The 24,216-nt window shown below is 29.9% G+C and overlaps 2 protein-coding genes and 1 pseudogene across 4 annotated transcripts; 2 read left to right on the top strand and 1 right to left on the bottom strand.

Annotated features, from left to right (window-relative positions):
* The first annotated feature begins 239 nt into the window (after positions 1-239).
* On the top strand, positions 240-1,545 carry LOC114187189 (uncharacterized). Of its 2 annotated transcripts, none has more exons than XM_028075354.2 (2): positions 240-843; positions 1,447-1,545. In XM_028075354.2, exon 1 carries the CDS (start codon positions 451-453, stop codon positions 769-771), a length of 321 nt encoding a protein of 106 aa, XP_027931155.1. In that variant the 5' UTR covers positions 240-450; the 3' UTR covers positions 772-843; positions 1,447-1,545. The 2 variants fall into 2 exon arrangements, with proteins under 2 accessions (XP_027931155.1, XP_027931157.1); XM_028075356.2 differs by having other exon boundaries at positions 1,392-1,545.
* A 1,295-nt stretch (positions 1,546-2,840) lies between these two features.
* LOC114188148 (uncharacterized) lies at positions 2,841-9,873 on the bottom strand (annotated as a pseudogene). Its single transcript, XR_014995819.1, has 13 exons — positions 9,614-9,873; positions 9,003-9,052; positions 8,355-8,408; positions 6,007-6,243; positions 5,808-5,891; positions 5,551-5,681; positions 5,364-5,461; positions 4,751-4,839; positions 4,556-4,664; positions 4,119-4,273; positions 3,972-4,042; positions 3,368-3,482; positions 2,841-3,236 (listed from the first exon to the last, which is right to left on the bottom strand). The product of XR_014995819.1 is annotated as an uncharacterized LOC114188148 (transcript).
* Positions 9,874-18,484: 8,611 nt separating this feature from the next.
* Positions 18,485-22,150, top strand: LOC114189078 (WAT1-related protein At1g68170-like). The gene is made up of 7 exons (XM_028077786.2): positions 18,485-18,826; positions 19,037-19,099; positions 20,673-20,789; positions 20,883-21,135; positions 21,261-21,419; positions 21,530-21,681; positions 21,792-22,150. Exons 1-7 carry the CDS (start codon positions 18,633-18,635, stop codon positions 22,066-22,068), a joined length of 1,215 nt encoding a protein of 404 aa, XP_027933587.1. The 5' UTR covers positions 18,485-18,632; the 3' UTR covers positions 22,069-22,150.
* The last annotated feature ends 2,066 nt before the right edge of the window (positions 22,151-24,216 follow it).

Below are 24,216 nucleotides of genomic sequence, written 5' to 3'. Positions count from 1 at the left end.
TTGAGCTCCGTTCACAATTCCAGGAACCTTGAAGAAAGCGAAGAAGTTTGGTGTTCACTAAACTGCACTAGTAATCTTGTGAAAAGACCACTATTTCTGATCACATAAAAAAAAATCTTATAAATAAATAACAATAATGTACCTATTTAAGAAATAATCATAGTTTCAATATCTTTTACAACTATTTATAACTTGAATATGCAAAATTAAAATTCATTGTGAACTTATATAGGTTCTGGTCCTTAAAGAAATCTCATCTTATTACTATTAATACATCAATTAACAAGTGGATAAGTGAAGTCAGTGATATTTAAATAGTACTAATAATTTGTTATTTTTTTAGCAACATAATAATTTTATGCTTCTAACTGTCCTCTCGCAAATTTCCATTCCCAAATCTGTTTTTTCTCCGACATCACTCTTCCCTCGTGATTCTCGCATCTCTTCCGCATGGCAAGAGGCGTATCGCAATCTCAATCATCAACGTCCGCTGCCACCACGCGACCGGGCGTGATGGCTCCCCGTGGCTCCGCTGCCGCCACCGCCGGGATGCGCCGTCGCCGTCTCGGAGCCGGTAGCAGCTCCGCTTCCGTCGGAAGCGGTTCCGGCACAGGAGGAAGCAACATGCTGCGGTTCTACACCGACGACGCTCCCGGCCTCAAGATCTCGCCGACGGTGGTGCTCGTGATGAGCCTCTGCTTCATCGGTTTCGTCACCGCTCTGCACGTGTTCGGCAAGCTCTACCGCTATCGATCCGGCGCCGGCGTATGATTCCACTACCAGGTCACAGATCTGACGATGACCGCTTCTTGATCTGGATCACGAAATCCGGTTCTCGTCTCGGTATTCGAAACCTTCGCTTTTTAACTTACGCACTATTTTTTTAATTAATTTTGTAAATCTTCTTATGGCTTGATTAGGCTTCCTGTTTCTCTAGCTGTGAAAATCAGTCTCTTCATTCATTTATTACTTTTTTATTTCATTCCATTATTACACTTTTTTGCTTAAATTTCCAAAAAGACAAAAAAAAACGTTTGCGATTTTAGCCATTTCTGTTATCACTGTAGCTTGACTTGCGTAGAAAATTTCTGTTAATTATTGCTTTACCAGCGACACCTTTATTATAGAATACTTTTAGTGAGAATAGGAGAATGATACAATTGAACTGTGGTTTTACGTTGCAAATACCATATTTGAACTAAGGATTTATATGTTGCTTTGGAAAGGTTGTCTCAACTCAATAATTACAAGAACCTGAATGTATCACCGTGGTGACGCATTTGAATGTACCAAAGTAGTTAAGTTAGATAAATTAGCAGCAAGTATTGCCTTTGTCTGTATATAAGGAAAAGGTATAAGTCTGTGTATATTTGAACCATGTAAATTATCAGTTTCCAGGTTCTTCTTAAGATGTATATTTCTAATACTTGATGTTGACCTTTGAAGAAAGGGATTGATGACTATCTCATTGGATGGACCACCTGGCTGTAAAGGTAAAAAAATTTATAAACTCTTCCGTTAATGTTTGGATAAACTGTTCATAAACATCGAAGAGAATTTTTTTTTTCACTAACTAAAATTAAGTGAAGTTAAAAAAAGTTTATGATTTTTTTTTTACAATTTGGCTTAGGGAAAAACTGATTTCCCTTTTTTTTGTGTTTACAGAAAATATAGTTTAAGTATATCTTAGACTGATTTTGTTTAGTTAAATTAACTAGATTTCTATACAAATTATCCTCATTAGATTTTTCTTTCCAGAGTGAGTGTAAGTGTAACCGTCCAAAGAAGGTATTGTTAGGTCACTTGGTTGAGAATTCATTCTGCCGAACCTATCTTCAGTCATTGAAGAGAGATTCGATAGTATAAAGTGCAAGTCTCCCATCAAGGATAGAGGCTGAATCTGATATTCTTTTTTTTTATCATGAAGGATAGGCTCATGTCATACTCTCGTGTTTGTGTCTGTTGGTTCTTTTGATTTTTCTCATTTATTCTTAGATGATTAGCCTCTTTCGTCGAAGTAATATCTCCTAGTCATCCATGTGTGGCAGCAAAAGTATTCAAAATGATCGAGTGGGACTATAAATTTAACATCATATCAAATTTATTTATTTATAAATTTATAATCTTTTATAAAAATTTGGTTAACAGCAAAGAGTTTTATAAATAATGTGTTAAAAGTGTGTTATTATTTGTTTATATTGTAGGTGAATTGCATTTATGTTAAAAAGTGGGTTTGGACGAATTAGCTCACATAAGAATCATAGATTAGTTTTATTCGTCCGTCTTTATAATGTGGTATTGGATCAGCTGGCATAAATAAAATCTTAAAAACAAAAACTATATATAAATGTTATAATAATAATAAATTTGTTTTAATATTTCATATTTTGTTGTAATATATAATTTGCATTTCAATAATAACATTTGGAGGAACTTCCATTTTTTTCTGTGGGAACATTTTTGTGGGAATCTTGGATAAAAAAAGCATTATAAAAAACATGATTTTCTCGTAATTTAATTTACAAAACAATATATATATATATATATATATATAGTATACCTTTTTTAGTAATTCAAAAATATAGATGGGATTGGCAACATAATTGGGATCAATTATCTTGCTTCTCCATTGTTAGACGAGTTTACCTGAGAATTTAATTGAAATGAACAGGTATGTTAAGATATTTTACATCATTAACAAATCAGGAATTATCAAATTGAAAACAATTACTTTAGTGTTATATCTTTAACTGAATGAATTAGCAGTCTATATAGCGTATCAAAATTGAACCAATTAAACGCGTTTGCCACAATGGTCAGTGAACGCAGGGAAAGAAAGCTGACAAGAAAAAACAGAGTATTAATTGTTGCAAAATTAATTATCACCTTTCCAAAACAAAACATACATCCTAATTGATTGTAGCAAGGACGTAAAAAGCCTATACAAGTAAATTACATAATCAACCCTCAATCTCAAAATCGATGGTTGAAACAGTTAAAAGACCTACTTCTGACTTCTGACCCCAAAATTTTGAAAAATAATTAAAAAAAGACACTTCCCTATTATTTCCCTATAAGCCTGTGGAAGGCGAATGAATTTGAACCCAGGCAAATTCATGTGTGTAAGGCAAACTTGCATTGCAAGAGGCTTCACATGCATACACCACAATTGAAGCCCAATCCAGAGAGTCCACTTCATTGTCAACGCCGAAGTAATAAAGCAACTGTGGCAAAATCTGACACCACCAACATTAAAAACTCAGTATCCAAAGAAAATGTACAAAACATTTGGTTGAGCAAGCAAAAAACAAAAGTTTTAGATGCAGAACAACATTCATCTTCAACCACTGATATCTAAAATAAGTACCTGAAATTCACAACACATAGGTCCACTGCAGTAACTGCATCTAGGGATATCAGCATTTGATGGCCGACCACTTGAAAGAGGCCATATAGGCTTAGCATTAGTATTCCTATAATACCTGATTTACCAAAACTGTAATTAGACCCAATATATTGATAAATCCAATGTCATCAATCCGGCTATCATGCAAATTCATCATTTTGAACACACTAGTACACAATATGATTATAGGCAAATGCAGTTTTATAAGGGGCTGGGAGAAATTTGGATTCATAATTTAAATTCTAAACTGTCTCCATACTTATAATTTAATAAATAACTTAGCATTGTTAAGCTAACAGTTAACACTCCAGCTACTTTTGTTAAATGTAACTATGACATGTTCCAAATGAATGGATCGTCTAAAATGTTAGGTTAATCAGAGACAAGTAGCAATATGAATATATTTCCACTATTTCCCTGCTTATTTTAGTTTTTTATCCCAAAAGGCAAGATATTATATTTGTCAAACATTTTCACCTATCCCGTTTAGTAACTAATCTGCCTCCAAGGGCACACAAGCAAATTCACCATAGTTAAGCATTCTAATTTGGCAAATCTTTATCACCTTAGCACTTGTTCAGGGGCCTTGTCGATGCATTCCTGGAAGGAGGCCCAACTATTTTTGTCAGCGTCACCCTGTTCATATACAATACAATTAGCGAATAATATACATAAACTAGAAACAATCTTATTAAAATGATAAAATTGATACCTGAAAGCTATCAAAAATTGAATTCATTGTGTCATCAGTCCTGTTCCTTGAGATCAAGGAATTAGACACGGTATTTTCCTCAGACATGTCTCTACTATATTCACTTTCATCTTCAATGCTGATCTCAAATTCAGGCCAAAGATTCTTGCTTCCACCTGAATGATAGTGAAGAATGATCTCAGGTGTAAACTAACAAGAACCTAAGTAGATGTCATAAAATTTAATACAGTGATGCATATGTTTTATTTCGGAATGGTGATTTTAGGTTTCATAAGAGATACAATTTTAAATATCTTATCAAAGTGGTTTTATGTATGAGCAATATCGTAATTAGTCTCAGCATTTTTACATTTCACCTAAAAGTGACTAATAATTTCGTTATCAAAGAGAAGCAAACAAACATTGCAACAAAAGTACACAACTTTAAACCACTTGACCTCTATGTGACCCGAGCAAGGTGGTTTCACTTTTGTTGGATCCAGAAACAGGGGAAGAAATTTGTATCTGAGGACAAGCAATTTTATGCCCTGTACGCCAACTCATAGCCTGTGAGATGGAAGAGAGAAAACAAGTATCATGGGAACCAAATTTGTGGAAGAAAACATACAGATACACTAAATTAATTCCATTACCTGGTGTTTCTCAGAGCAATACCGTGCCTGTTAGCAACTACTACAAAGCTTGTCTCCTTTCCAAGTGCCACACCAATCACAAAGAACAGCTGAAAAGTAAGCACACATTGCATCAAAATTGCAGTAGATTCAGGACAATTTGTTTCATAGAATGCACTCACATGTAGTCCAAAACCTAAGTCACCAAAAGTGTTAATCCACTTTAATGGGAAAGCACGACATACATCACTTACATATTACAATGCAATTATGCAAGTAACCTGTTCAGGTTAAACAATTATGTTAGAATGAAATCAGAAAAAAAAAATCCCTGATAAAAGTGTGGTCCCACTGTGTACAGTCACAGATCGTAGTCATGAAGTCCTTTTCACTTCATGCAGGACTCCTCAACACTAGTACTCAATACTCAGTGCTCAAAATGAGGTAATCATGAATATAAATATTCAAAAATAAACATACACAAACCCAAGCTAGAAGGTAAATAGGCATCTAATCAACAGAAACAACAATCTCTCTTCACCATACAAAAGCAGAGGATCTCTAAACAACTACAAACATGAATGGGATTATTATCAACAAATGAAGTAAAACTATTATAATGGTGACTACCTACCTCCACAGCCAGCAGGTTTGTGACTCTCGTTATACTGAGGGCATTCTTCAGAATAAAATGGATTAACACGTCTTAATTGACAACGGAAGACCTTCACACTTTAATTAAAAAATAACATAATCAGATATAAACAACCAAAGTAACTAAAACAATGTAAAAGGTTGTTTAAGAGAAAATGATCCCTGACCTTCTAGATGGCTTCTCTGGATGGTGTTTCCATTGCTCGTGTTGATCCCTGAGGAGGCATTTCATAGAGGGACACATAAAAACATACAACATTCGGTGAAATGCAGTTTCCTGCTCAGTTGGTGCGTAAACCTAGAAATTTTCAAGGGTATAGCACAAACCTAGAAATTTTCAGTTGGTGCATACAATATGTCACAATCCACAGGTAGAGCACAAACCATACATATGTCAGACAATCATGAGGCATTAACTTCATACCTGAAGTAAAAATTGTAAAGGGTCACCACAAATGTCACACCCGAATGATCCCCCAGATGGTATATTCATAGGATCAAGCCAAGCCTGTTATTCACATCACAACAGATCATACACCTGTCCGAAACTGAAACTTTCTTTGTACATCCAAGAAGTAAGATATAAGTAAATTGTAAATGAATTCAATGAAAAGGTAAAGTACAGGGACTCCTCCAGCTTTGCTTGGGAAATATTGACGTTGAAGAGACCATTTATTCTTTGGCTTGTCAACAAAGCCAAGTGTGATGGGTTCATGTTCTTCTTCTTCTTCATCGTCATCAACATCATCATATTCCTCTTGATCTTCTACATCATCATTCTGCATAACCTTGAGCTTGTCAACCAGATCTTCAATGGCATCAGTATCCATGTGTTTAGGAATGAAACAGAAATGGCTAGTCTGCGAGATAGTGAAGACTGAGTGTGTAAGTAGCACATAAGATTTTATCATTACACCAGAAATATATAGCTGTAAACCTGATTGAAGACTGGAATATCTGATCAAGCAATCTAAATTTGAATCATGCAGCCGAACTTAGATACCAAACAAATAGCAGAAAAAAATTATTCAAAAAATTGTTCACATAAAGCCTACAAAGTCCAGACCAGTGTTATTAAAATTCAGCTATGGCGGCACCATGGCGGATTTGCAGCCTGTCGCCACAAGAAGGCAGTACGAAGCTGGTTTCTTATGGTGGCCGCTTTTTGCATAACAGGTGGCAAATGCTGAACGGTTAAGGCGGAACAGCAACGTGGAAAAGGAGATATGCAGTAGCGTGGAGAAGAGACAAAGGCAGCAATGTGGAGAAGAAGTAGATCAAACCTATTTAGGAGGAGCAGCTTTAGGAAGATAATCTAGTTGATTTTGGGTAAAAGACCCACCTAATGTTGTTTTAAAAATTGGACCAAGCCCAATAAATTTATTTTAACCTAATACCCAATAACCTAACCCACCTCTCTCTTCTTCTTCTTTAATCTCAGACCTTGCGGCTTACCACCTTTGGTCGTCACTCACCGCCATCCGCCGCCATATGAATAAATTGAAAGAGTAGTATTCTAAATTCTTAGTAGCTACCTTACCTTAGAATTTCTTCCTAAAAATTGAGCTCCTACATCTTAAGAGTAGCTACCTTACCTTAGAATTTCTTCCTAAAAATTGAGCTCCTACATCTTAAGAGCACCGCTACTCACAATGTTATCCCAAATAGCGATTCCTACGATTCAAGCCTGTAAGTGGCTGTGGACGGTTAGCAATGGCTAAAGGTTGTAAGCAGCAAGGTCTGAGACTAAAGAAGAAGGGAGAAGTGGGTTGGATTATTGAGTATTAGGTTAAAATAAATTTATTAGACCTAACCCAATTTTTAAAACAACATCAATTGGACCTTTTACCCAAATCAATTAGGGTTATCTTCCTAAAACTGCCCCTCCTAAACAGGTTTACCCTACTTCTCACGTTGTCTGTCTCTTTTCTACACTACTGCACATCTGTTCTAGCTCACCTCTCTTTTCTACACTACTGCACATCTGTTCTACCTCACCGCTGTTGCGCCTTAAGCAGTCGCCATGGACCGCCATGAGAAACCCGCTTCGCCACTACCTTCCTGTGGCGGCAGGCTGCAAAACCAGCACCGGTTTCTGCCATGGCACCACCATAACCGAGTTTTAATTAGACTGGTTATTATGCCTATTTTTGCTGTCAAATAGTGAAATGTTGGGTCTGCACTTATCAGTTTTTGTTTTCCATGTTATTTCTAATTTATAGTTTACTTTTTATCTTTCATTTACTAATTAGAATGTATCTAGGTAGTTGCTTAGCATCTCCTTTTAATGATTTGGTAGTCTTAGTCCATCTTTAGCCATTCAAGTTCATTTTTTTTAGGTTTTCACTAGGCAGATTTTAAGTCTCTTGTTATTTTTTATTTGTGACCTGTTTCCCATCTTTCTTTTGTCAATTAGAACAAGTAGTTATATAGGAGTTTTATAGAGTAGTTTAAACCAGTTTTAAGATTTTATAGTTTTTAGCCTATTCTAGTATTAGTGTTATTAAACCACCACTTTAAACTCGATCAAGACTCCCAAGCCGGATCAAAACCAGCCTTCGTCTGCAAACTACAACAAAGTGTCAGAAGAAAACTCATCAAAACCTCAAATCCCACAAACACTGGAAACAAAATAACCGCATTTCTACCTCCACCATTTTCCTTCGAGAAACTTAACGAAACTGAAAACCGTAACCTTTTTTAGCCCAGCATTTTCAACAGAGACCCAGTACAATTAAAAAATAGCATGATTTGAAGAAACCCTCCACAAACTATCAGAATGAAATAACAAAATAAAACTAAGAGATTTATAAGGGGGTTCTATAAGGTTCACGACCCGTCTGAGGCTCGATCGAGCTGTACAAAACAACAAACGCTATGAATGCAAGGGGAAAGGCAAGACCCAACCCCAACACGAACAAAATACCCCAATACAAGAGAGAAAACACTTAGAATTTGGGAGAGAACATACCCAGAATACAGAGATCTGTAGGTGAAGTATTAGCACTAGTTCCTGATATGAAATCTACAGAAAAATCAGAAAGAGATCACTTTTACACTGCAGAAGATACAAGGAAGCAGAAAGTCACGACCTTTAGGTCATAATGGTAACAACAACCTCTTCTCTTCTTACACCTCCCTCCCCTCTGCTCTCTCTCTTTCTCTCTCTCTTAAGATTGATGCAGCAAAAGGTTTAAAATATGACACTTTTTTTCTTTCTAAAACATAAAATAAAAGTCATTATTTATTTTCTTTTCTTTTTTTTTTTCATTTTTCCATAAATAATTTCAATTCTTCCTGACTTGTTTAATATTTTGCTGATAAAGACCAATTAGCAATATATGAAATATATGGATTTAAAGATATTAAATAAATTTCATTTTTCCTCTTCTCTTGTTTTTTTTACTCATAGTTGAGAAAAAAATATTTTACATAATATTAAACTAATCTTCATCGATAGATGGCCCGTCCTCTTTAAAAAAATTGTTTTTTCTTTCTACCAAGCACAACATATTTAAAACTTTCCGATATCCCTGCGAAAATGAACATGAATTGACACTCCTAATTTTATTTTCCTCTTGCCACGAGAGGATGGGATTTTACACATAAAAGAAATTACCTTCGGGGCAGTATGCTTCTTAATAATTTCATTTGACTTGAACATCACATCTGACATATAAATTGTGATTCAAAATATGATTCAAAATCAACAAAGAAAAATTTTAATGAATAAAAAGTCTTCTAGCCAAACTTTCATATAATTGGTGGAAGTAGAATTTTCCACAAAACACATATTAGTCATATCTCAGAGAACTCATTGGTGAGAAGTTATTGCACCCTTTTATCTTCATAGTCCTTTTTTATTATTGGGATTGAATCACAAATTCTACAACATACTATTCTCCTTTCAAACAACAATTAAGTTCATTAAAGAACAAATAAGTCTGCACGCAGCCAGTGTAGTTACAAATTACAACCTCCAAAGCAATTTTCACTACAGAAACAGGTTAAAATAAATTTTCATCTGAGCAATGAAAACAGTACACAATACAAATCAAAACGCCGTAAGATTCAGAATACTCAATCGACATTATAAAGTACATATACCCACCCAAATGAACAAATGAACACAACACATCAAATAACACGGTCAATTTCAAGGCAAACACGATTAGGGCAAAAAAGATGGGAAATGGGGAAAATTTTCACACGAATCACGATTTAACGAACCTGTTATTGCTCACCGCCGCTGCCGTAGGTTTCGACTCCGACGCCACCTTGATGATCTGAGCTCAAACGCGTCTTTCACAAGCCCGTGACGCAACCACTGAGTTGAGGCTTCGTTCGTGATTGGTAGATGAGATAGAGATGAGTGCTGAGAGTTGAGGCTTCATTCGTGGTTGGAAGAAGGACAATGACAGAAACTGAGAGAGATGAGTTGAGGATTAGGGTTTCTAGGCTGGAATATACATATTGAGTCTTTGCTGAGATTAAAACGGTCGTTTTGCTGTCACTTAATAAAATCTTTTGCTTTTAACTGTCCATTTAAACCATATAGACTCCAAATCCCGATCTATTATTAGTCGCTAGTTTTTACTTATTTATATTTAAAGTTTTATTTTTTATTATATTTTTGTATGTTAATATATATTTTAATTATGTGAACTTTAATTGATTAATTCATGCTTTTAACTATTACTTTTACATATTAAATTGATTTATTATAATTAATAGTTAAAATTTATTTTATAAATATTAACAATTTAAGTTATTATACTTTTGTATCCTTTCAATAATATATACTTTTTAATTTTATTATAAAAATAGTCATCTTAATCTTATTTATAAAATGAAACACATAATTTTTATTGTATTTATTTTGATACTTAAAATCGTGTTTAAATGTAATAAACTCTAATTATTTTTAATAATTTATATTTAAAGTTGTTTTGAGATTGAGTTATCTCTCTATTAGATTTAAGTTGATTAGAGATTAACTCAACCAAAGAGTAAGAAAAGTTAAGCATATCCAAATAGTAAAACTTACTCTAACTACATCTATATACTTGTATCAACAATTTCACTACTAATTATTATACCTGTTTGTGTTATACCTTGATGAATTTTCTTATAAATCTCCCTTCTAAAGCATTATGGATCTCAGTTCAGTAATATCTTGTACCTGGTAAATAAGAAAATTAGGTAAGTCTAACAATGAAAAATACAAAAATAGAAAATTAACTACTAAAATGATATGCAACTAATATTGTCTTCATTTATGAAGTAAAAAAATTACATATACATTGAACCTATCATAGTTTAGGTAAAGGAAGAAAAGATTGTAAGGAATATTATGTATAATCATACGTGTTAATTTGTGCGTCTTAGTGCGTGGTTTATAGAAAATTAAACATGTGCATCTTAGTGTGTGGTTTATATCAAATTAAATCTATGTGCCTCAGTGCGAGATTTATATCAGATTAAATCTATGCACCTCGGTGCTTAGTGTGTATTTCATAATGGATTAATTTCGTTTATCTTAGTGCGTGATTTATAGCAGATTAAATCCATGCGTCTTAGTGCATAATTTATAGTAAATTAAATTCATTCGTCTTAGGGTATGATTTAAAGAATCGCTATAAATTACTTTACTTTTTTACTGGTATTTTAATACACATCTTAATTACTTAAAATAATATTCCAATACTAATACAATTATTATCATTTGAATAATGTATAGGTTAAAAATATGAAATCTATATGTACCCATATTTAATGTTGTTCTTAAAATTAAAAATTTCAAATTTTCATAAAATTTTACAATATAAATCAGAATATGATTCTCTATGACACATCCAAATCTAATATTTTTTAATAAAGGAATTTTAGGAATTGAAAAAGATAGAAAATAAAATTAAGACGTAACTGTCATGGCAAACAAATTAAATCCTCTGCGAGTTAAGCAAAAACTTTTTCATGATTGACAAGTCAGAGGAATAATTTATATCTTATACAGGATAATGATATATAATTTTTTTTAATGCAAAAACTCTAATGTTCTGTCCTTTCTCCACGAGGTGTTGATGGATTTTTTACAAGGATTTAATAGAGAAGAAGTAATTTGAAGATTTACATTTTTAACTAAAATTTTGATATATTAGATTTATGAGCTATTATTTTTATATAATATTTAAATTTGTCACTTGTATACAAATGTGAGACTTAAATTTTAACTTTTGATTAGTACTACTGCATACGTGAACAGTTGCACTTTTGTATACAAACTAACTGCAATATAGACTGCACATGGTTAATCATCACCCAAATAAAAAAATGGTAGGATGGTGAATGAAGACAGGGCTCGATGGCGGGTGCAAGCATCTTCAACTCTTTCAAAATCACTTGAATCATTCAATAAACCCTTTTCTTTTATTATCACTTTTCTTTTTAAAACAAAGGTTAAAATACTCCCTTAGTCCATGTTTTTGTTGAAAAATCTCAAATAGGTCCTAAGATTTTTTTTAGTCTCAATTAGGTCCATATTTTTGAAAATGTGTAACAATTAGGTCCATTCCGTTAGTATAGAGTTAACGGTGTTAAAGATGTGCCACGTGTCAGCTCCACATTTTTTTAAATTTTTTTTAATTTCTTTTAAAAAAATTTAATTTTTTTTTAAATTTTTTTTTGAATTTTTTGAATTTTTTTTTTGAAAATTATTCATGCCACGTGTCACGACAATATTGTGCCACGTGTCAAGTCAGTAAGGTGACACGTGTCAAATCATTATCTGAATCTCAATTTGGTCCATATATTTGTTATTTTTATTACATTTCAGTCCATTTTTAATTTTTTTTTAAATATATTTATTTTAACTTTTTACAAAATTGTTTTAAAATTTTATATTTAAATTTATAAAATTATTAATTTTAAACCAATTCTAACATTTGTATATAAATTATTTAAAACAATTTTGTAATAAGTTAAAATAAATATTTTAAAATTTTAAAACAAAATATAAAATAAACTTAATATTATTAAAATGTTTAATAAAAATATCATTATAAAATTTATATAAAAGTTAAATTTGATCTTAATTTGGAAATGATGAAATTGAAAATTAAAAAAAAAATGAACTGAAATGTAATAAAAATAACAAATATATGGACCAAATTGAGATTCAGACAATGATTTGACACGTGTCACCTTACTGACTTGACACGTGGCACAATATTGACGTGACACGTGGCATGAATAATTTTCAAAAAAAAATTCAAAAAATTCAAAAAAAAATTTTAAAAAAATTAGAATTTTTAAAAAAAAATTAAAAAAAATGTGGAGCTGACACGTGGCACATCTTTAACACCTTTAACTCTATACTAACGGAATGAACCTAATTGTTACATATTTTCAAAAATATGGACCTAATTGAGACTAAAAAAAATCTTAGGATCTATTTGAGATTTTTCAACAAAAACATGGACGAAGAGAGTATTTTAACCTAAAACAAACGACTAAATAAATAAAAAAAATAAAAAAAAGCTAAAATGAAATAAAAGTACAATAAAATATATTAAACTCAAAGAACGTAGAATAAAACAGAACAAAATGAAAATAAAACCAAATAAAGAAAAAGAAAAAAAGTAAAATAAAATAAAATAAGACAAAAATTCAAAATAAAATAAAATAAAAAGTTAAAAATGGATATAAAAATAATATAAGATAATAACAATAGTAATAAAATAAAATAACATAAAAAATCATAAAATAAAAGTAAAACGAATTTAAAATAAAAACAAAACAAATAAGATGAAAATAAAGTAAAATAGAAATATATATTTATGCTCGATTAAATATTATGTTTTGTATTTTTTTTTACTTTCTTCCTAAATATTATCTAGGTCTAAAATTTATTATTATTATTTTTTTTATCCAGACGAAACGAAATTGGGTGTCGAGAATGCTAAGAAAAGTATCTTAGATATTTCTCGTGAATTAAATCTTTCTCAAATCTATTTTGGTTTGTTATGTTATTTTTAATATTACAAACATTAGAATGATATCTTGTTATAGCTTTTAGTCTCTAAAAAAAATAATAATAAATGAGTTATAGGAACTAAATATTTTCGTTTGTTCTTGTATAATAGTTGTATAATAGTGTCGAAAGAAATTGTGTTTATTTCTTTTTATATATGTCTTTTTAAAATTTCAAAATAGCACAACTTTTTAGTTATATCTTTATTTTTATCCTTATTATGTATCAAAAGTAACTTCGAGGTTAAATTTTGCATACCAATACATCATAATGACACTCATAAACATACAACATATAAATAAAATATAGTAAATCATACAAAATAAATACACTTAGTCGACTATCTTTTATTACTCCCTAAATAAGCAATATATGTCGACTCCTTCTCAATAAATTTGAAATCATTTCATTACCTTCATATATCACGATAAATCAACAAAAACTACTCTTGGATAAAAGGAATATCCAAGATCGTATGTTCATAAAACACACAAAAGATGTTGATTCAAAAATGATGATTGCTTTGAAGAGTATAAATAAATTTCATCCTTTTCAAGAACTATAAACCTATACTTTTCTATAAATTAATCAAACCAACCCCATATATTGTAATATAAATCTACGAAGAGATCATGTCAAAACCATTCATATTAAAAAAAAAATTATTTATTCAGTACTAATAAACAAAGAAAGACTAACATTTAGTACTAATAAATTATAAAATATTTTAAATTTTATTATAATTTATTTAAAAAATGTTTCCGTCATTTATTTAATTTAAAATTATATCTCTCAATCTAAATGAAATAGTTGTTACGCTTAGGAAAAGTGACATGAACAAAGGACAACCCTCCATAGTGGTGATTCAAGATGACCTTGAATTGAATAATCAATACCCAGAAATGCAAGCAATATACTAACTCTTTTGGGTTCACAAATGTAGTTAGTAAGAATTTGGTATTTTATATGTAGTTGTTTATCGTTATTTGAGTTTGATGGCATAAACTGATAATTTACTTATTATTTTTTAGTTTATACCTTACGATGAACTAGATTAGTTAAGAGTTAAATTTTTCTTTAAATACTGTTAAATAACTACTATATTTGTTTAAGAAAACTGATGTATTTTAAACAAAAAAATTATTAGAGCTACAACATATATATATATATATATATATATATATATATATATATATATATATATATATATACTATTGTATTATTTTGACCTTATAGTATCTTAGATATGAATGCAATCTAGATAAAATCAAACTTTAATTATATTCAACAACCACTCTGTTAACCAAATTATTGAGTTTAAGTTTATTAATATATAATTTTATAAAAAAATATTGAATTAATTCTCATTTTGAAACTTAGTAACCGAGTTATTGTGTAGAAATAAAATTTGGATTTTATCCTGCATTTATGAGATTTAATATCTTTAGCAATAATTGTGTATACATGAATAGGTAACTTAGACGCAATTGCAAGAGGAGAAGGCAATAGTGCGCACTGTCTAAACACATAACTAAGAGGAGGCATGAGATAAGTGAGAAAACCAAACTTTCCAATTTTAGTTTGGTTTGTGCAACATGCTAATGTCTTTTAGTGACACTTATGAGTAAGCTTCCATCAACATTCTCTGCACCCTTTTTCATTTTTCACCGATTAATGGAATTATCAGACCCACTACCCACACCCTTTTCTGCACTTTTTGTCTCCATTTTTCTCCTATATTGTGTCTTAATTAATTCATGTTAATCAAATTTGGCCTTAATATTCAAATTGATATTTGCTTCTTATATATATTCCAATTTTTTTATAGTTAGTAAAAGAATTTTAAGTGTATATATACCATATACTCACTACAACAAAAATCACTTTAGACATAAAATTATGATATAAATTATAAAAACTGTGGTCTAAAGATTAGACTACAATTTTTTAGGTGTGGTATATGTGAGTGTAGTTATAAATAATAGACAACGATTTTTAGTATGACAATATTTTTAAAACCGTTGCTTAAAATTCTCACAATAGACAATAATTTGACATGTTGATTTTATACCTTACCTATGTTTTTAGACCACATTTTACTAGTTTTGCCTATATAGTTTAAAGCAACAATTATATAATTATGGACTTTCATGATATTTATACATCATTTATAAAAATATTGTTTATTATATGTTTAAGCTACATTTATTTAGTCGTTATGGTCTAAACTATAAATTATTGTAGTGACTCTTAGTAGTATGATACTAATTTTTGTTTTACGTTTTATATTTGTATTTTTATTATAATTCAACATTAATTATATACAATATATCATTGACAATTTAGAGATCGATAACAGAACAAAAATCATTCTTCTCTTATTTATTTTTTCCTTATTGTCATTATTATTTTACATTGGTATTGAATTGTTAATATAGTATCATAGTCAAAAAATATTATGTTCTTCTTATTTTGGGATAGTTGAAGCATTACTGTTTCAAAAATGGTAGTATTTTATGGAAATGGGTTCTCTTTTGACTATGTTATAAAGATAAATTAAGTGCTTCTCTTATATGCATGAGTCTTTTCCTTCTATACCAAATAGGAAAAAAATAATAATTATACCAACATTTCATTTGAGGAAAATATTACACATAATGATGTCTTAAGAGATTCAAAGAATAGATATACTACTTTTATTACTTTAATGAAAATACAAAAGGGTCATTCACATTATTAAAATCCTGTAATTAACATAGCTTCTATTAAATTAAGTTTGTGCGAGATTCCATGATATTAAGAAGTAATTACAAACTTAACTATATCATTTTATAAATTAAGTACAAATTAATTTTATTGATAAAAAATATTTTTTAAATATTTATAATAATTTAATTTTTATTAATTTCTTGTAATATTTTTTGTAAACAAAATTATTATTTTTTTATTAATTTCAATTATTTAATTTTATATATTGCATATTTTCCAGTTAATTTTATGCGATTTCTAAAAGTATTTTTCATCTAATTTTATTTGAGATTTTATTAAAATTTTCAAACTCGAACGATTTATAACTTTTTATTGAGTCTTATAATTTAAAACTATTTTTTTTAATTGAATGACATGGTATTGTTTTACTTCATTATATTCTTTTCTTGTTTCACATCGTAAAAGGTATGAGATTTTGTTATTAATATAAAAAATTTATTACAATAATATTATTTTACATTAAAAATATTATTTTAATATTGTTTTATATTAATAATAAAACTTTATATTTTTTTAATGTTTAACAAGACAAAATAATTACCATATAATTTAATCGGTGAAAAAAATTATATAACATAAATTCAATTAAAAGTATAAATTTTTAAATGCAAGATATATAAATATAAAAAAGTTAATAGACATTGAAAGCACCTAAATTTATTAATATCTCAAAACTTGATTAAGCCAAAAATATATGACACTAATTTAATAAATATTATAAAAATTAAAAGAAAATAAATATAAAAGTTATAAACTAATTTAAAAATAAAATTAATTGAAGTGATAACAAAAGTTACAAGCTATTAAAGTTTGTTTACAAAGTACTCTAAATTCAAACTAGTTTTTTTTTTTTTTTTTTTTTTTTCTGTAAGCATAAAAATTAGTTAAAGTTTCTTGTCAAATATAAACCAAAAACACACTCAAAAACAATATTAAGCTTCCACCAAATTAAAAGGAATACTTCTATACTTATAAAATTATATGAAATTATTTAAATAATTTAGAAAAGAGATAAAAGAGTTTAATCATTCAATAATTTTTTAAATTATTATCACTATTCTCAGTAAGTCCATATATTTCATTCAATTTAACTGTTTTGAAAATGAGTTGCATACCTCTTTTCAGGTAAGACAATGAAATAAAACGTTTAATTTTCATAAAATTTTAGAAAGTTCTATTTTATTTTTTATTTTAAAAATAAACTTAAAAGAGTTTTTATATCTAAATAAACTTTTGAATTTAATTACAAACCTAATTAGTCTTATTACAATATCAGGAATTTTTTAATGTTTTTTTATTTCTTATTTTGAACGGACATCATGTCTTTAAAAAAAAATGCACCACATGATTTTTCAACAAAGTCATGGAAGTTAGTGCTTGATATTTGTTTTATTTAATCATTTTGTACCCTTAGAGGTAGAAATCAAATCGAACACATTTTATAAGAAAAGAAAAAGTTGATCTAAAATTTTTAAAGAATGAAGACCCTAGACTTTTTTATATTAAAAAGTAGGAGAAATTTAATTATAACCTGATTAATAAATATAATTGCAGTTTATGCAATGCATGAATCCATCAAACGTCTTCTTCCTTTAAGGTGAATAAAAATAGAAAAATAAAAAGAAAATATGAAAAACAAGAAAAAAAATATAGTCGATTGATTAAATTTTTTTATGCATAAAAGTGTGCTAAAATATATATAGTTAATTACATTTTTTAATTATAAAATAAAAAGTAATAAAATATTTATAATATGATTAATTATATATATGTTTATTAAATAATTACTGATACCTTATATAACTGATTATATTAAATTATAATTTTCATGTAAGTAATCCTTTATTCATATTTATATTTTAATCAAAAAATAAAAAAAATTACTTTTACTTATTTCAATTTTTAATAGAAATGAAGTTATTCTATTTTTATTTTCATTCTTTCAAACTACTAAACCAATGTAGGTTTTGATTATAAACATTTAAAAGATAAATATTGTTAAAAAGGTAATGTAAGAAAAGGTAAAAGAAAGAAAATGCATTATAATGTTGTTACAAAGAAAAAAAGTGTAAGTTACTCCATAAGTTTAAAGTAGAAGAAGACAAGTTCTTCACCGATGGTAATGGGAGGAGGTTGAATGAAGAATCTGGAAAATTGACCTAGGAGAAGACTTTTGGCACGTGTCAGGCGAAGCAAAAAGTGTGTGGTATTTTGACACTAACAACTGGGAAACAAACAAAAACAGCCTCTTTCAACCATGGAATCTGCATCCCAATAAAACCCTCCCTACCTCACAACACAATTTTCCAACAACAAAACTCGATATTAACTTCTCAACTCTTCTCTATTACACTCTCTACTACTGTTTTTCAAGTGCTTAACAACCCACTTATCCACTCAGATTCATTTCTATTGGTGGCGGTGGTTGGTAGCGTACAAAACAGAACCATGAAAAATGTGTGCAATGTGGTGCAGGCCATGAAACCTACCCTGCTGATGCTGGTGGTGCAAATAGCATTTGCCGGTGTTAATATCTTCTACAAGCTTGCCGTGAATGATGGCATGAGCTTGAGGGTCATTGTTGCCTACCGTTTTCTATTTGCCACCACTTTCATTGCTCCACTTGCTCTCATTCTTGAAAGGTACCATTCGTGGTTCAATCTGATATACCTTTTTTATAATTTGTTACACTCACTTGTCTTTATACAATTTATTATTATTATTATGATGTTCTTTTGAAGAGCTTGATTTTCATTTCTGGGTGAAAAACCTGGAGCAATATATGAAAACGAAAGTTAATGAAGAGAAAGAGAAAAGAAGGTGACATTGTTTTGGTGGTTGATGATTGGCAGGAAGAAGAGGACAAAGATGAATCGGACCATACTGTTTCAGTCATTCCTTTGCGGCTTATTTGGGTATACGTTGTCGTTTAACTGTTCACATGCGATTTTCTTGTTCCTTAGCTATCTCTTCTCTAGACAACTTTGATTTTGAACCAAATACATGTCATGTCATGTAAGATGATGATGAGTTTTGTAGACTGTGTTTTTGCACCATGAATTTGTATAAGTAGGTAGCAATATTTACGCGTTATTCTTCTGCATCATCGAACTGTTTTTTTCAGCTGTCTCCCCTCCTCCGGCAAGTTTTCAGGAACTTTCCATGAATAATGTCTTTATTCTATTTATTATAAATTATAAATATACTACTCTTTCTTTAACTGCAATAATTTATTACTAATAAATACCGATTCAGTTATTAAAATTATTTTTCTTTTATCTCTGTTTGGCAATACTTTTTTTTCTTTTCAAAATTATGTTTCAAACACTCCTTCTTACTTTCATATATCTGATTCTAATAAATGACATTTGGAAAGGTTTAATTTAGATGATTTTAATTAAATAGTCTTTCTTAATTGGAAAGAGCATGATGTGAGAAAAAGAGAAAAAAAATATTAGAGATGATAAATATCTTTTATGTGATATTAAATTGAGTATATTACATTTTAATATACACTTTTATTCATAGTAGTCCTTTTAAATTACTCAAGGTTTATAATTTATTAGATAATTTAAAAATCGTTAAATATTTTTTTCACTTTTTCTCTTCATTAATTGTTTTTAATATTCACACAAATTCACTTCTAATATTGTTTTGATTATATTTTTTTATGTCCTTTAGTTCAGAGGGTAAAAAAAAATACAAATTTTAATTTTATTAGATTAAGTAATTTTTAAAATACATATATAATATGTTTATTTATTTTTAATATTTTTATTTATAATTTATATTTTAATTTGAAAATATCTGACTTAGTCAATTTCAAATATTCAATCAACTAAATCTAAATGTGTCTTTCTTATATTGAATCTTCAATAATATTATTAAGTTTTTTTTGTTATATTTACTTTTTCTTATAATAAACTGTTACTCAATTTGTTAGATCAAGAATACATATATAATATGTTTATTTACTTATAATATTTTAATTTGTTGTTTTATTTTTTTATATAATATTTCACTCACTTAATTTTAAGTATTCAATCAATTAAATCTTTAAATTGTGTGTCTTTCTTATATTAAATGTTTAATAATATTGCGTTTTTTCTTATAAATTTTATATTTATTCATCTAATCTTATCAATATCCCTGAAAAGTAAATGTAAAAAATTGAAAAAAAAAATGAAAAAAAAAGAAAAATTATAAACTCATATAGAAAATATACAAGCTAATTAAAACAAGTTATCTATAATTTAATCTGTTGAAGTTATAAACTAATTATTCAAGATCTTATTAATACAGGCAAATAAATTTATGTTCCTCTTAAATTAAGTTAAAAAAACCAATTTTTTGCTAAAGACGGGTTTTCTTGTTTTATTATAAAATAAGTGGTAATATAAAAACAAAAGGTGAAATTTAGTGATTGAATAACTTTTGTTATTTGTTATTTTTTTTTTTTAAACGAACTGGTCTTGATTTAACATGCAGGGGATCTTTAGCTCAGAATTTCTACTTGCAAGCTCTGTCGTTAACATCTGCAACATTTGCATCTGCAATGGCTAATCTTGTACCAGCCATAACCTTCATCATGGCCGTTTGCTTTGGGTAAACTTAGTATATTCCTCATTTTTTTTTCTTCTCAAATTCTCCTGAATTCACTTTTAAATTAATTTAACTTAATTGTTTAATTATTTTCAGTTTGGAAAGATTGAATTTGAAAACAACACCAGGGAAGGCCAAAATAATGGGTACATTAATTGGAATTAGTGGGGCAATGGTGCTTACATTTGTTAAAGGTAAAGATATTAAGATAGGAACCTTTCACTTCAATCTTTTGCATCAGAAGGGTGCGCACCCGCAGGTGCATGCCACCGCTGGTGCCAACATCGTCATGGGTGCTTTGTGCGCACTGGCTAGTGGAGTCAGTTATGCGTCCTGGCTCATCATTCAGGTAAATAAATTTTTTTCGTTGTTTAATTCAGATTTTCTTTCGTGTTTTTCTCATAAACTTTTAGCTTCTAACTTTCTCATGTTGTTCAAATCTTAATTTTTGTTTTGAAATTTAATTTTGACCAGGCGAAGATGAGTAAAAAATACCCTAATCCGTACTCTAGCACTGCGTTGATGTCACTGTGGGGAGCATTAGTGTCCATCGTGTTTGCACTTTGCCTTGAGAGGGACTGGAGTCAGTGGAGGTTGGGTTGGAATATTAGGCTTTGGACCGCAGCATATGCGGTATTAATCTTTGCATAATTTCGTAAGTTTTTTTATTGTCTAAAATGTCAATATAGGTTCTATCTTTCTATGATTAAATACAAAATGTTGTTGTCTGAATGGTGTTGTAGGGTATTGTGGTTTCTGGGATTATGGTGGTTGTGATTTCATGGTGCATCAAAATGAGAGGCCCATTATTTGTCTCTGTTTTTAACCCTCTGATGCTAGTGATAGTGGCCTTGGCTGGTTCTACCATGTTGAAGGAGAAGCTACACCTTGGATGGTATGTAGTGTTTTTAGAATTACAATTATTCAGGTTAATAATCCAATCATAAGGGTTTAGCATTTGAATATGCAATGATGTTGACTGTTTCAGAAATGAATTTGTTTCAGCATTATTGGAGCAGTGCTGATTGTGGGTGGCTTATACATGGTTTTATGGGGTAAAAGTAAAGAGATGAAGAAAAGTGATGAATTGGTGGCAGCACATAGCCCCCATGAGGAGGAGTCTGTTAGGGTGGAAGTAGTAGTGAGGGGTGAAGTAGAAGATGAAAGCAAGCAAAAGAAAAGACATGAGAATGATGAAAAGCTAGAGCAGAATTCACATGTAGCAAGTGAGAGTAACCAAGGAAGAGATGAGGAAAAATCTAATACTCTTCTATGTACTTAATATGCTTATGCTTTAGATTGTACTTAGGAATAGATACGGATGATTCATCCATGGAAAGTATATTATCCTTTTCTAACCCAAACCAACTTGCTAATGTCATTTTTAGTAGTTCTGAAACATTGAAAACACTTTTAAGCAAGTTAACATGAGTTTTAACACCAAAACATAGTGGCTACTGGGGGGTTCAAAGAAAAATGGGCTAGCCAGCCCATTATGGAAAGGAGTGTAGAACTAAATAAGGTGGTGTAATTAGTAAAAAAGGTGTTGGGCTAGCTAACTCATTGAAAAACGCGTGTTAAAATAAAATCAGTTGGTGTAGGAAGTGAAAAGGTGGCTTCTCCCTGCACCCCCAAACCTTATCTTGTACCCCCAATAATTACCCTTATGATCCTAATCAAAAGTATGAAATGGATTCCGAAATCCGTTTTATAAATTTTCATGTTTTTTTATGAAACGGATTTCGGAATCCGTTTCAGAAAAGTATGAAACGGAATTCAAAATCCGTTTCTAGAAAAAAAATTAAAATTTGTGAAACGGATTTCGGAATCCGTTTCAGAAAAGTATGAAACGGATTCCGAAATCCATTTCTAGAAAAAAAATTTAAAATTTGTGAAATGGATTTCGGAATCCGTTTTAGAAATGTATGAAACGGATTCCGAAATCCGTTTAAAAAAAATTAAAATTTGTGAAATGGATTTCGGAATCCGTTTTAGAAAAGTATGAAACGGATTTCAAATTCCGTTTCAGAAAAGTATGAAACAGATTTTGAAATCCGTTTCACAAAAAAAAATTTAAAATTTGTGAAACGGATATCGGAATCCGTTTTAGAAAAGTATGAAACGGATTCCGAAATCCATTTCTAGAAAAAAAAATTAAAATTAAAAATGTGGTTGTCGTTGATGTCGCTGTGGGAGGGGTCGAAGGTAGTGTCGAACTCGACGGCAAATGAGGTTGAGCTGGGGGAGGGTTGGGGGAGGCCCATGGAGAGGGCGGGGAAGTGGGTGGAGGAGGCCATGAGGAAGGCGAGGCCTTCGCCGGAGGGGCAGGAGGGAGAGGAGAGGATGGAGAAGGAGAAGCGGGAGGAGAAGGAGGCAGTAGAGTTGGTTTTGGGGTCAAGAAAATAGAGAGTCAAAAGGGTAATTATTGGGGGTACAGGAGAAGGTTTGGGGGTGCAGGGAGAAGCCCCCAAGTGAAAAAGATGTGTTGGGGTCCATTTGGAGATGGTGTGTGAACGAAGATTGAGGGGGTGTAAGAATTAAAAAATGAAAACCAAATAGACTCATTAGCTAGAAAGGCTATGCTAAAGGGTGTAAATTGAAAACGGGGTGTAAATAGTATAACTAATTATTGGGTTAAGTAGGTTTTTAGTTCTTGAACTTTGGTCCAAAATTGGAATTTGTCCCTAATCGAAACTTTGATAAATTTTGGTCCCTAAACTTTAAAAATGAATGAATATAGTCCTTTTAACCCAATTTTGTTAATTCTTTTTTAAGTTTCGAACACATCTATCAGTAAATATTGGAGTTATTTACACCGTTTGACACATTCTCTACTCAATATTTACTGAGAAATTCGTTCGAAACGTAAAAAAAGTTAACAAAATTGGATTAAAAGGACTATATACATTCATTTTTAAAGTTTAGGGACCAAAATTTATCAAAATTTTAATCAGATACGAATTCCAATTTTGAGTCAAAGTTCAAGGATTAAAAACATATTTAACCCTTAATTATTTATTTATTTTATTTATGTAAATAAAATTATTTTTGTACCTTTTATTGAAGTTAATAAAACACATATTATTTTATCCTTTTTCTAATAATTTTGTTATTTGAATAAAATTGAGTGCTGAAAAAAAAATGCTGAAATTATAGTAGTCCTTGAAATCACAAACAAATTTAATTCGCTTTTGAATCATGCACCAAAGCAAAATGATTTAATCCACTATAAATCACAAACTAAGGTGCACAAATCTAATCCATTGTGAACTAAACACAAAAATATATGAATTTAAAAATTTATCTGTGTTATAGAATAGTTTCTTTGAAATGTCAGTAAAACAGTGATTTATAATGGTTCTTAAATCACACACTTAAGCCCAACGAATTTAATTCGTTATAAATCATACATTAAAGTGAAATGATTTAA

This window comes from Vigna unguiculata, chromosome 6 (genome assembly GCF_037176805.1).
Source record: "Vigna unguiculata cultivar grain cowpea cultivar isolate G323 ecotype 2 chromosome 6, ASM3717680v1, whole genome shotgun sequence".
Taxonomy (NCBI): domain Eukaryota; kingdom Viridiplantae; phylum Streptophyta; class Magnoliopsida; order Fabales; family Fabaceae; genus Vigna; species Vigna unguiculata.
This window is presented reverse-complemented; position numbering and strand designations above follow the sequence as displayed.